General features: G+C 45.2%; 1 protein-coding gene across 10 annotated transcripts in view; it reads left to right on the top strand.

Annotated features, from left to right (window-relative positions):
* The window catches only part of MIPOL1 (mirror-image polydactyly 1), a 276231-nt gene that overhangs the window by 77352 nt on the left and 184606 nt on the right, over positions 1–14273 (top strand). For all 10 annotated transcript variants that reach the window (XM_072115538.1, XM_072115539.1, XM_072115537.1 and 7 more), the window contains 2 exons: positions 3862–3997; positions 9694–9814. In XM_072115538.1, coding sequence (XP_071971639.1) covers positions 3882–3997; positions 9694–9814 — 237 coding nt within the window. In that variant the 5' untranslated portion in view covers positions 3862–3881. The remainder of the gene's footprint in view (positions 1–3861; positions 3998–9693; positions 9815–14273) is intronic.

Below are 14273 nucleotides of genomic sequence, written 5' to 3' on the forward strand. Positions count from 1 at the left end.
AATACACTTCCCAGACTAAAAACTCCTAGGCCAGACTATTTAAACTAATACAGGGCTAAATCCCTAAACTAATATGGACACCAGTCCGTCTTTCCCTTTCCCATCTCAGCCCTTACTTTTCCCCTTTTCCTCTTCTTCCTTCTAATACTTTCACATTTCCTTTATTCATTTTTCCCTTTCTCATATCCAGACCTTTTAAAAATGCACTCCAGGACCACTCCAGGAATCCCCATTTACAACCCCCTAATTATTGATTCCAACTAGAACTTATTCAGATACACACAGTAGTAACTACCCACCTACCATTTCTTATCTAGTGGTGGTGTAGGTCTTGCCCTGTTGGCGGTGGGTTGCTTTGTATCACCAGGCTCCCACACCCATCTGTATTAAATTTTTTTTTTTTTATTATTTTTAATACATTTTTTATTTAATTTTAAAACATAACAAAGGTAAATACCGAGTTATGACTCAATGGGCCACCTTACAATCATAACAAACAAATGAGCACGGTCATATTACAGCTAGGGTTTACAATTCACAATTATTCTTGCTAGATATTAGTGTTCATTTGTTTCAATCCTACTAGATACCCCATTTAGGACCTTATGATAAGGGCCAAGGAGGGGGTCCAGCGGGATTTGAAGTGCTCCGACGATGCACTTTTTCATTTGGCCTTAGGAGGCTCAAAAAGTCCAGTATTGTTAATACATAACATAACATATTTTTAGTAAACAATTTAGTAAACAGTTAAACATACTAGTAAACGTGTAATCAGGCCTAAAAGAAGTTGTAAGTTCCGTGTTATTCTTGGTAATATGAACTCTGTGTCTACTTATCCCATTGCGTCTGAAAAGCTTTAAGCTTATTTGTTTGAATTGCTATAGCTTTTTCATACCCACATATCCTGTTGACCTGGGTGATCACTTCTCCCAGTTTTGGACAATCTGTCTTTTTCCAATGTCTTGTGAGGACCATTTTAGTGGCAAGGAGTATAAGGGCTGTTATAGTTCAGGTTTTGGATGGGGATTCTTTTAAACCCATCAGAAGGAGTGCAGTTGCAGGAGAGGGGGTAATGTTTCTTATGCCAAGTTTATGAAGTATGTCAAACGATTGATGCCAGACACCCTGGATTTTAGGGCATTCCCATAACGTGTGTAAGAGGGTCCCCTTTTGTCCGCAAATATGCCAGCATCCTGGAGGGAAACATGGGAATATTTTACTTAGTCTCACTGGGATAAAGTACCACCTCGTATGAGATTTTACTATTGCCTCTATGTGGGAAATGCTGTATTAGATTTAAAGGAAACCTACCACATGAAATGGTAGGTGTAAGCTTCAAAAACGGAGCACCAGCTCAGGGTGAGCTGGTGCCGAAGCATATTTTAGTTAGGAGGATAATGAAAATAAGCTCCGGCACCAGCTCACCCTGAGCTGTTGCTCAGTTTTTGTAGCTTACACCTACCATTTCATGTGGTAGGTTTCCTTTAAAGGGCTAGTGCACAGTTGTAGTATCCTTATTCTTTGTCCACGTCTTGTTGGTTTGTCATGTGAAGATAAACAGCGCTTTCCTTAACGCTCAGCATCACCAAGTTTGATGGCGCTATATATTTGTTTTTACGGAATCTTTTTCACATATAACGTGGGGGAAAAGTCTTCAGTCAGTCACCAATTGTGCAAGTTCTCCCACATAAAAAGGAGAGGCCTGTGATTGACATCATAGGTGGACCTCAACTATGAGAGACAAAATGTGAAAACAAATCCAGAAAATAACATTGTCTGATTTTTAAAGAATTTCTTTGCAAATTATGGTGGATTTGGTCAATACTTTGTCATATTTCCTTTGTTGGGGATGACCAAATGTTTTCTGTAAGTCTTCACGGGGTGGGCACACACTGCTGCTGGTATGTTGGCCCATTCCTCCATGCAGATCTCCTCTAGAGCAGTGATGTTTTTGAGCTTTTGCTGGGCAACGCATACTTTCAACTCCCTCCAAAGGTTTTCTATGTGGTTGAGATCTGAAGACTGGATAGGCCACTCCAGGACCTTCTTATGAAGCCCCTCCTTGTTGACCTGGTGGTGTGATTCGGATCATTGTCATGTTGAAAGACCCAGCCACGTTTCTATGCCCATGCAGATGGAACTCAAAAACACACGATACATGGCACCACTCATTCTTTCATGTACACGGATCAGTTGTCCTGGTTCCTTTACAGAGAAACAGCCCCTCGTCATGATGTTGCCCCCTTATGCTTCACAGTAGCTCTGGTGTTCTTTGGATGAAACTAAGCATTTACTCTCCTCCAAACACAACGAGTTGTGTTTCAACCAAACAATTCTACTTTCTACTCTTTGGTTTCTACTTTTCTGGAACATATAAATGCTCTCTAGAAAACTTCAGTCGGGCCTGGATATGTACTGGCTTAGGCAGGGGGACACGCTTGGCACTGCATGATGTGACTCCCTGGCGGTGTAGTGTGTACTGATGGTAGCCTTTGTTACTTTTGTCCCAGGTTACTGAAGGTCATTCACTAGGTCCCCTCTATGTGGTTGTGGGATTTTTGCCCACAGTTCTTGGGATTATTTTCCACCTTAATTTGCAAATAAATTCTTTAACCCCTTCCCGACATGCGCCATAATAGTATAACGCATGTCAGGTGCGGGTGCATGGAGAGGGCTCACGGGCATATTGCAGCAAACACTTACCGGTAACAAACGCGATCGGTGCTAGCACCGATTGAGGGTGTTATCCTGTCCATCACCGCTGGCAAAGCTGCCGGCGGCTTCAGATAGATGGTGAAGATCGTCGTTCCCCGTGATGTCATCGGGGGGCGGCGCTCTGTTGCCATGACAGCCTCGGGTCTTCTGAAGATCGGAGGCTGGCTCATTTTAACACAATCATTACAATGTGCGATTTGCACATAGCAGTATATGCTAGGATCGATCAGACAACCTAGGGTTAAAGTACCCTAGGAAGGAAGGAGGGGTCTAAAAAATAGAAAAAAATAAAAAATTGAATCACCCCCCCTTTCCCTAGAAATATAAATAAAAATAAATAGTAAAAATCATAAAAACATTAGGTATCACTGCGTCCAAAAATGGCCGATCTATCAAAATATAATTTTTTTCACTGCGTTTAACCCCGTAACTGTAAATGGCTCCCCCAGTGTCGAAAAGGGCGCTTCTTTGCCATTTTGAAAATGATAAAAAATGTAATAAAAAGTGATCAAAAGGTTGTACAGTCCTAAAAATGGTATCAATAAAAACGTCATCGAAAGTCGCACAAAATGACACCACCCACAGCTCCGTACACCGAAGTATCAAAAAGTTATTGTTGCCAGAAGATGCCAAAATCAAAAACAAATTTTGTACAGGAGGTTTTATTTTTTGTAAATGTATGAAAACATTATAAAACCAATACAAATTGGTGCCGATGCATTCTTTCACCATTTTCACTGCATTTGCAATTTTTTTTCCCAGTACACGGCATGGAATACTAAATACCATCACTATAAAGTGCGATTTGTTACGCAGAAAAACAAGCCCTCATACAGCTCTTTACATGGAAAAATTAAAAAGTTATCGATTTTTGATGGTGGGGAGTGAAAAATGGAAATGAAAACATGAAAAAGGGCCAGGTCGTTAAGGGGTTAATAATCAGACAATGACATTTTCTGGACTTGTTTTTACATTTTGTCTCTCATAGTTGAGGTTCTACTTATGAGTTCAGTTACAGGCGCCTCATCTTTTCATGTGGGAGAGCTTGCACAATTGGTGGCTGAGTAAAGACTTTTTTTTTTGGCTGTAACAGAAATGCACAATTGTGTCATTGACTGAAGAATGATGTGTTATTGTTCTTGGCAGGTTGTTGTGCTGAACCAAAAATGGAATCGGTAACATCAGAACCAAGAAAACCTGGAGGAGTTGAATCAGACTTTATCCCTGTACCCAGCCCAAGGAAGATGTTATCTTCAGTGCAAAATGACATTCGAGAGCCAAGGTAAACGTGCCTGTATTCTGTGATCAATGAGGATACGGAAATTACAAATGTATAACCTATCCTGTGGATCTAAGATTTATCAAAATCAGGCATGATAAACCAGGGACACTTAATCATAGATCCAGGCAGTAGAGCTGTAATCTTTTTACATTTGTTATTCATGGCTTCTTTCCTTCTAAAATCACCTTTTAAAATTATGTTGATGATAATGAGTCGATAGTGAGTTAATGATGGCCTCTTGGGGGTGTTGCTAGAGCCCCTCTTTGCTGTAGCTACACAGGCTCCCCCCCCTCTCCCACTGTGTCTTCAAACTTCCTCTGCTGTAACATAGACATTGTAACATCCTGTGAAGCTACAGCACATAGAATCTTTTCTAACTTATTAGCTTATTAGATTATTAGCTTATTATTATTATTATTATTATTTGTGAGAAACTGAAGGGGTTAACTGTGGATGGGCGGTATGTTTCCCCTAGGTTTTGCTATTATGCAAGGCCTTAGTGCTGAGGTTGGGTGTCCAGCACCTTGGACACAGGTGATGGGAGCAGCCCAATCAGTTTTTTTTAAAACCGCTCAGCAGAGCTGGAAGTGTTGTCTCTCTCTGGAAGGAGGCTGGAGAGGACACAGCCCTGACCTCTGTGCCTGGAGCAGGCAAGTGATTTTTGTATAGTGGTGAGTTAGTGGAATACTTGTATAGTTAGCACCCTGACGGGTAGGATTTTTGTTTGTTTAATGCCTGAATGTAAAGGCTGTTTTATTTTGCTGCTACAATAAACGCAGGCGAGACCTGTTTTGGACTGTACTTTGGTGTCCCTGTCTTGAACTGCATCACAGCACCCCGCTACCACGGTCTCTACTGGGCCAAATCTCCCACATATGGTGCTTCGGATTGCAGGCAGTTCAAAAGACACACACCTGAAAGGCTCGCTACATCCTGCAACATTGCATGGCCTGGGTGAAAGCAGCAGGCAAAGTGCAGGATAAAGCCAAGATGGAGGACTTTATTAAATACCTGCAAGAGGAGGCCAGAGCTAATCGGCAGCAGCAGCAGGCCATGCTCCAGAAGCAGGAGGAGAGGTCCCGCCAGCAGCAGGAAGAGTCCCAGGCTAATCGACAGCTGCAGCAAGCCATGCTCCAGCAGCAGGAGGAGAGGTTCCGCCAGCAGCAAGCCATGCTCCAGCAACAGCAGGAAGAGTCCCGAGCCATGTTCCAGCTGATGATGGAAAAGTTTTGTGGCGTTATGGCAGCACCGCAAGCGACGACTACTGAGGGGTCCCATACTGGTTTGCAAGGGTACCCGGTAGTCCAGCATTCCGCACGGGCTGCAGTACAAAAGGCTTTACAAAAGATGACGGCGACCGACGACGTGGAGGCTTATCTCACTGTGTTCGAGCGAGTAGCTGAGCGAGAGGAGTTACCAGCTGAGCAGTGGGCAGATGTCCTGGCGCCGTTCCTGACAGGCGAATCGCAGAAGGCATACTACGACCTGAGTGAAACGGAGGCCCGTGAGTACCCCCAGTTAAAGGTGGAGATTCTGGCTCGTCTTGGGGTCACCGTTCAGGTTTGTTCCAGCCGGGTCCACCAGTGGGCATACTCTGAAAAACTACCCCCGCGCTCCCAAATGCATGACCTGATCCATCTTGTCCGGAAGTGGCTACAACCCGAGGACTGCACCCCAGCACAGATGGTCGAGAGAGTGGTTCTTGACAAGTTCACCCGTTCTCTGCCCTTTCGGCTCCAGCGGTGGGTTGGACAGGCCGGTCCCACAAATGCTGAGGAACTCGTGTCCCTAGTAGAGAGATATCGGGCTACGGAGGATCTTCTACTTATCCCTCCCACACGAAGCAGTGCCAGTGACAAGGCCATTAAACCATCTGGTAAGACTGCTACTGCAGAAAAAGGGAAACAGGTCAGGTTGGGAGGGGGTACACTGGGGGGCTTGGATACACAGAAACCCAGTGAGGCTCGTGACAGAGGTCATAGCCGTATCCAGTGCTGGCGATGCCATGAAATGGGCCATATTGCTGCCAACTGTCCCCTGTCAGTGGAGCCAATGGACTGCAACCAGACCCGGCGAATGTCACTGTTTGCCCGGCCGGTTCTGGCTGCCGAGTCAGTCACGGATGCAGAACCCCAAGTGTGTATGGTCACAATCGGTGGTCACACGGTGGAAGCCTTGCTAGACTCAGGGAGTCTGGTTACCCTGGTGCGGGGAACTTTGGTTGATCCTGGACTGTACAGTGGGCGTAAAGTGGGAGTGTTATGTATACATGGGGACACTCGCGAATATCCCACTGCTGTCATCAACCTACATACCCCTTGTGGTACTGTTACCCATGAAGTGGGGGTGGTGGGGACCCTGTTTCATGAGGCTATTATCGGCAGAGACTTACCGGTGTTTTGGGACCTCTGGAGACGAAGACCCACCTCAGGTGCTGTTGCAGATAATGGACGTCAGGTATGTCCGGCCTTGGCCCCTGAACCCTTTGAGGCCGATGTACCCACACCAGCAGTAGGGGTGACCCCAGGTGATGAATTCTCTCCCCTAGAGGTCCTAGCTGGTGAGGTCGAGGGCCACGAGGAGGTGGCCGACATGCCGAACCTTGAGTTTTCCCGTGAGAATTTTGGGGCTGCACAGCTACAGGACCCTACCTTGTTTAAAGCATGGGAGAATGTTAAGGTGATAAATGGGGTACTCCAAATACCAGGGGCTGACAAAATATACCCCCGAATGGTGATTGTTGGGGAGCTGTTGTACAGGGTCGACCAGATACGGGGTGAGGAGGTTGAGCAACTTGTAGTACCCCAATCTCACCGTAGGCTGGTGCTAGAGTTGGCACACAAACATGTGCTGGGAGGGCACTTAGGTGCTGAGAAGACCCGGGAGAGGATCCTGCAGAGATTTTTCTGGCCCGGGGTGTGGGAGGAGGTAAACCGGTATTGTAGCTCCTGCCCTGAGTGTCAACTTACTGCCCCGGTGTCCCACTTCAGGAGTCCTTTGGTCCCGCTTCCAATCATAGAGGTGCCATTTGAACGGATTGCAATGGATCTGGTTGGCCCCATAGTCAAATCCTCAAGGGGGCACCAATACATCCTGGTTATCCTGGACTACGCTACGCGGTATCCCGAGGCGATTCCATTAAGGAACACCTCCTCCAAAAATATTGCTAGGGAGCTGTTCCAGGTATTCTCACGCACAGGCCTCCCCAAGGAAATCTTGACTGACCAGGGTACCCCATTCATGTCTAGGGTAATGAAGGAGATGTGTAAGTTACTGCAGGTTAAACAGCTCCGCACCTCTGTGTATCATCCTCAGACAGATGGCCTAGTCGAGAGGTTTAATAAGACCTTGAAGGGGATGCTAAAGAGGGTGGTCAGCAAGGATGGGAAGGACTGGGATTGTTTGTTGCCCTATTTGATGTTTGCCATACGTGAAGTTCCCCAGTCCTCCACGGGTTTCTCACCCTTTGAGCTGTTATATGGCCGTTCCCCACGTGGGCTTTTGGATATAGCCAAGGAGACCTGGGAACAGGAGAGGACCCCCCACCGTAGTGTGATAGAACACGTCTCCCTTATGCAGGACCGCATAGCGGCGGTAATGCCCCTTGTAAAGGAGCACATGACAAGGGCACAAGTGGCCCAGTCTAGGGTCTACAATAGGTCAGCCAGACTCAGGACCTTTAACCCAGGCGACAGAGTGCTAGTTCTGGTGCCCACCGTTGAGAGCAAGTTCTTGGCAAAATGGCAAGGACCATATGAGGTCATGGAGAAAGTAGGGGAGGTAACCTACAAGGTATCTCAGCCGGGGAGGAGGAAACCTGAACAGATATACCACGTGAACCTCCTAAAGCCATGGAGTGAAAGAGAGTACCTGATGGCCGTGGGAGTAGAAAAAGTGTCTGTCCCCAAGAAGGGGACACCGGAGGTAGGTGTACCCGATGCCAAGGTGCCTGAAGTACGGATCTCGGAGTCCCTCTCCAGGGCCCAGATTCAGGAAGCGAAGGAGTTTGTGCTCCGAAATGTGGATGTGTTCTCTAAGTTACCGGGACGTACTTCAGTCATCAAGCATGATATCATAACCGAACCCCACATCCGGGTACACCAAAAACCCTACCGGGTCCCTGAAGCGCGCCAGCTTGCCATATCCGAAGAAGTCAGGCAGATGTTAGACCTGGGGGTTATCGAGGAGTCTAAAAGTGACTGGTCGAGTCCTATTGTGTTGATTCCCAAACCTGATGGTTCCCTACGGTTCTGCAATGACTTTAGGAAGTTGAACGAGGTGTCCAAATTTGATTCTTATCCCATGCCCAGGGTTGACGAGTTGATAGAACGACTTGGACAGGCTAGATTCTTCTCCACCCTTGACCTGACGAAAGGGTATTGGCAGGTACCCCTTACTGACAGGGCCAAAAGTGTTCGCCCCCACAGGGTCAAACAGAGGGGGAGGGTATGTGAGACACTGAAGGGGTTAACTGTGGATGGGCGGTATGTTTCCCCTAGGTTTTGCTATTATGCAAGGCCTTAGTGCTGAGGTTGGGTGTCCAGCACCTTGGACACAGGTGATGGGAGCAGCCCAATCAGTTTTTTTTAAAACCGCTCAGCAGAGCTGGAAGTGTTGTCTCTCTCTGGAAGGAGGCTGGAGAGCACACAGCCCTGACCTCTGTGCCTGGAGCAGCCAAGTGATTTTTGTATAGTGGTGAGTTAGTGGAATACTTGTATAGTTAGCACCCTGACGGTAGGATTTTTGTTTGTTTAATGCCTGAATGTAAAGGCTGTTTTATTTTGCTGCTACAATAAACGCAGGCGAGACCTGTTTTGGACTGTACCTTGGTGTCACTGTCTTGAACTGCATCACAGCACCCCGCTACCACGGTCTCTACCGGGCCAAATTCCCACATATTATTATTAGCTTATTATTATTATTAGCTTATTAGATTCTCAATGGAAGGAGGCCATGGATAACAAATATAAGCAGATTACCACAGTCCCGGTGCCTGGATCTATGAGGAAGTGTCCCTGGTTTATCATGATGGATTTTGGTGGTAGATTTACTTTAACCTGGTGCCTTATTGCTTCTTTGGGGAAAGATTGCACACATTTTGTAGAGACCTAATAGGACAGGTTAATAAAGCAATGGAGGCACCGGTATATAGGGCAATATAGGGCACCAGTTACCCAATATGTAGTAAAATGTAGTTTTTCTGGGTGGGGGGGTCACCTAAAAATATATAGTTAAAAGATTCAATTTGTCAAGCTGTCCATAATGATGATCGGAAAGGAGCCTCGCCTGTCCTCATGGTGGTAACCCCCTACCGGCATGTAACAAATCTCTGAATCTGCAATAGAAGGAAACCCCTTTCACATTCGAGTAGAGGCCTGAGAATGGGGAACCATAGGGAGAAATGAAGACATTATCCCAGCACGCTAGAGTTTTGCATTAACGCTAATGAATTTACAATGCATGTGCCATAAGACGCCTAGAAAAAACTAAATGTGATTGGCAAGAAAACTTCTTTCTAGGGTGAACTTTAATACCGCTCTTTGCTAATGGAACAATTGGCTCACCCCCAAGATGCCTACTTAATATGTAAAGCAGGTGTAGAGAACATGACGGCACATGGCTCTCCGGGATAAGAGGGACACAGCTGCCATGTGATTGGCTCACACTGAATAAATATTTTCCTGCTCTTCACACAGCGACGGTCCGGATTCTCATCACAACCCCAAGCATCCAACCTCTGGCGTCCTTGAAGGGGAGCAGCACAACCTGACGGCATTGTTACAGGAGGTGGATTATCTAAGACAAAGCAATACAAAGGTACCAGTCATTTACCCAAACAGTATGATCACTGCATGGATGTGCGGAATTTATTTAAAAAAAAAAAATTCTATTACAATCTTTCTTCCCGTTGATAATTTATCCCGTGAGATTTCTTTGCACAAAAATCTCCTTTTGGACTCTATGAAGATGAGAACGATCCATACTACTGTCCTGTGTATATGTATGATATAATAAATGTATCCAAGACTATCGTCATTTACATCTCTGTATAATGAGTATCATGAATGGTTAATATGGAGTTGGCGAAATTCATTGTAGTGATATTAAAGCTACACTGCGACAAGACTGCGACGCATAGACTTGACATCTTCTGACATGGCTCCAATATGCTTACACTCCATTTACACGACCAAATAGGGGCTAGTGATACGACCGCACAATTTGTGGCTAGATCAAGGCCCCCTAGATCATGGCACCCGGTCACGGTGGGGTGAGCACACAGTGGGGCTCATTTACTAAGGGCTCCGCGGCCGCACATTTGTCGGGTTTCCCGACTTTTTTCGTTTTGCGCCGAATTCTGCCGGGATTTTGACGCAAACGATCGGACTTTCATGCGACAGAAATCGGGGGCGTGGTCATCGGAATACCTGACAGATTCAGAAAAACTGAGGAAATTAAAAAATCGAAGTGTGTTGCAAAATCAAGCAGTCTCGTGCACCAAGAAGAAGCAGGTGAACTCCGGAGGACCTCGGCCCAGCAGCGACACCTGGTGGACATCAGGTGCATGACCTTAGTGAATCGTCGGAAGACCCGAATCCTCGTCGGAGAACGTGCCGCCGGCTCGCGACAGGACTGGGTAAGTAAATGTGCCCCAGTATCTCAACGCACCGTGACCGAGCCAGGCAGCCGTGACGTAAAATATAGGCCATGTCCTATACTTTGCTGGATTTGCGGTTTTCAATGGAGAGGGGAGGGGTACTCACCCCTTCTCCCTTCTTCACCTCCCCTTGTGGTACGCCTGGGATCCAGTCCTGATGAGCACCGAAACTACTAGTTTTATGGAACCCTTCAATAAAACTGCAGCGCCATACATTAAGAACACCGGAGGCGCTTCTTCCACGGACCGAACCCCTACCTCATAAGCCGGCGGTGACTGGCAGGCTTTCATGTGGCAGTCACCACCTCCTAGTCCCGCCCCTTCATGAATACGCCGGACTGCTGTGAGCTTGGTCCGGTGTTCCTATTGTACAGCACTGCAGTGTCTGCTAGCTTTATCGGAGGGTTCCAATAAAACTAGCAGTTTTTCACTGCTAAAAATGGGGTAGCGTTATTTTGGGTGACAGGTCCTGTTGCTTGCACTGCCCTGCCTCCTTGTTCCTGATTGTCAGGTCTCACTGCTAGGACATGCTTCTGTATGGAACATTGTGAGAGAGCTACGTTACATCATTAAGCACTTTGTCATGCGACTAGGGTGATGTCATCTATGGTCCTTTATCCAGTAAGATTTGCAAAGTCTACCTCATGTCTGTATCTGATCACTTGAAATTACAGCATGCCTCTATGGAGCATTGGGAAGAATAGAATTCCATGGAGGCATGCTATGATTTACATGGGGTAGAAGTTGCAAATCTTACTGGTTAAAGGACCACAGATGACATCACCCTGGTCACATAACATGTTGAGGAGAGGCATGGGACATGGGTCGGAGTAGATGGAGGGGCCGGCTAAGCAAGACACGCCCCCTCTAATGCCAGGTAATATAACATAAAGTTGATATATGGGGATATAGCTAAATTAGATTTATCGCTAAAATAATGGTGTCAGGCAATTCATAGGGCCCTTTGGGAACCTGTCACTAGCTGTATATGTGAAAATGTGGTGACACGTTCCCTTTAAAGGTTTAAAGATTTTGGATTGCTGCATATTTTTCCTTGCAGAGGTTAGAGGCTGGCGAATAAATTAAAATTTGGATCTTGTAGGCAGGTAACCTAGCAGTGCAGAGAAAAAGAAGTTTTATACTGTACAAATGAGGATACAAGTGCTTTAAGGGCGGTCACAAACAGTAGGCGCTCTGACTCACACTGGCCTGCACCTCCAGTGATGCCGTAGAGTAATAAAGTATCAAATACCAAGAAGGAATCATTGAACAAATTACCATTGCTGGGGCACTTGTTGAGTATAGGGTACTGTCTAACAGACCTACCTTCTTTAATGCACAAGGTTTTTGACATTTGAAATCAGTGGAGATCTGGCAGTCCTTCTGGTTACAACTTAAATACTAGCATAAATCAATAGTACATGAGAGCATAAAAACTTTGGAATATATCTGATCTCTGTTGTATTCCATCTTGCTAGCGAAACAAACAGAAGCTCTCTAAAGGGAATATGTCATCAGGAGACCTTTTACTGTCTCCCTCATGTCCCCCCCTCGGGAATCCGCTCCATCAAGCATCTATTTTAAATAGGAGAGATATGGGTTTTTTTTTTCATTTGAAATAGATGCATGCCGGAGCGGTTTCCCGAGGGTGGACAATGACATCATATTACAGTCGAGCCTGATGGTGCTCTGCAGAGCACCACAGGCTAATTTGCATATCTTAGGAAAAAAATGTTTTACACAAATGTGGCAATGCAAGTAAATAAGAAATGAATCTTGGGACATGCGGGGACGGGACGGGGATGGATGTAATAGTCATCTACCATCAGGTAATCTGATGCTGGAAGTCCTTTTATAAGGTCATCATTAGCAGTCAATGACTGGGGAGGAATCCTAAAAAGCAGCTTTTGCCCAGGTTAACCACTGGCTGACAATCATCTAAAGTCCATGATTCTCTTTATCAGAAGATACATAGTAGCTAAGATTTGGCTGCTCAATTGACCTCTAGTTTGCTGAAATCTGACATTGTTTGGGTGGACCCTCTTGAGATAACCAGCTCTCTTCCATATTTGCGAGTCTTCACGTGAGAACCTACAGATCTAAGTGACCACATTAGTTAATTTTCACCATTCACCCTCGTGCAAACATCCTGGTGGAGCTGAAGTTGTTGCCGTCCAGATTTCCATGGCAGAGATAATATAGATCAAGTGTAAAGTGCAGCTTAGAAGAACATTTATGGAAATATCGTCTGTTTCACAGGCCAGGAAACAATACTTCCACAATCGGCTGATGTCATACCGGGTTGTCCTGCTTACCTGACCGTGGTAAAAGCAAACACATAACGCTTTCCTAGATCTGTCAAATGTTTGACATAATTACTTGACCGTGTCAAAAACAGCTTTATTATTGGTGGTTTTTTTTACTCGCTGGGAATTCCTGCATGTGACATCAGGATATAATGACAGACTGATACCTGAATGTGTCAAAGTCTCTGACAATCATGACCCCGAGCAATAACTAATGTGAGAGCGGGAGCCTGGTGATTGTGCTTCCATGTAAGTGGGACTTACAGTTCTGGTCGAGGTAACGCTAAAAGCTTCCTATGAGCTTTTAGAGCATACAGATTGACAACTCATGGGTGATAACAGCCCTATTAAAGGATTAAAAAAAAAAAATTAATGGAAATCTACCACTAGGATCAAAGATTGTAAACCAAGCACACTTACAAGCTGGTGTGTGCCCCCTCTGGTAGGATGTGTTCTCTTTTTTTTAGGATCTTCTACCCTTGTTTTTATCAAAAAAAGTTTTAACAGATGTGAATGGAGCTTAGAGCCCCTCAGGCTCATTTGCATATCTATAGAGCCTGGAGCACCTCATGCTCATTTGCATAGGTTTTAAAACCTTTTTTTCGTAAAACAAGGGTACAAGAAGCTAAAAGAAGAGAAGATCCTGCCTGAGAGAACACACACCACTATCTAAGGGTGCTTGGTTTACAATCCTTCATCCTGGTGATAGATGTCCTTTTAAGTGGACGGTTATTTGTAAAATAAAAAAGATGTATATATACCTTCCTGTTCCTCTGGTGTTGCTCTTGTTCCAAAACATGGGATTTGGTTAGTGCAGTTGTGCCTAGTGATTGGTTGCAATGGCCATGTGTTTTCAACATCACATCAACATCTCAACAAGATTAGTCAATATTGATATCGCCAATGTTTTTTTCCCCTAATTGAGGTTTTCCAGTATATCTGAAATCCCATCTTTAGTCCTAACTGCACCTAAAATAAGGGGTGAACAATTCTGTTTTCCATCCATGCACCTTTTAACTCATTGCGGCTTATGTGATTGAAATACAGAGTGTTAGAGACACTAACATCCATGCAGTGTAGCTGCCTGTTTTCCTTCCATACACTCTTTAAAGAAAATCTAACATTTGATTTGATGCATTATGAGCCAAACATACCTTGAGAATGCTGTAGCTACACTGATGCGGTATCATATCTTGTTTAATCCCTGATCCGAGTGGTTTTGCTGAAAAAACAATTATACAATTCAGGACCTTTTTAAAGTTGGGTCCACATTACACAGATCTTTCAGCCAAGACAGGTCTAATCAACCTGA

Source organism: Engystomops pustulosus, chromosome 7 (genome assembly GCF_040894005.1).
Source record: "Engystomops pustulosus chromosome 7, aEngPut4.maternal, whole genome shotgun sequence".
Taxonomy (NCBI): Eukaryota; Metazoa; Chordata; class Amphibia; order Anura; family Leptodactylidae; genus Engystomops; species Engystomops pustulosus.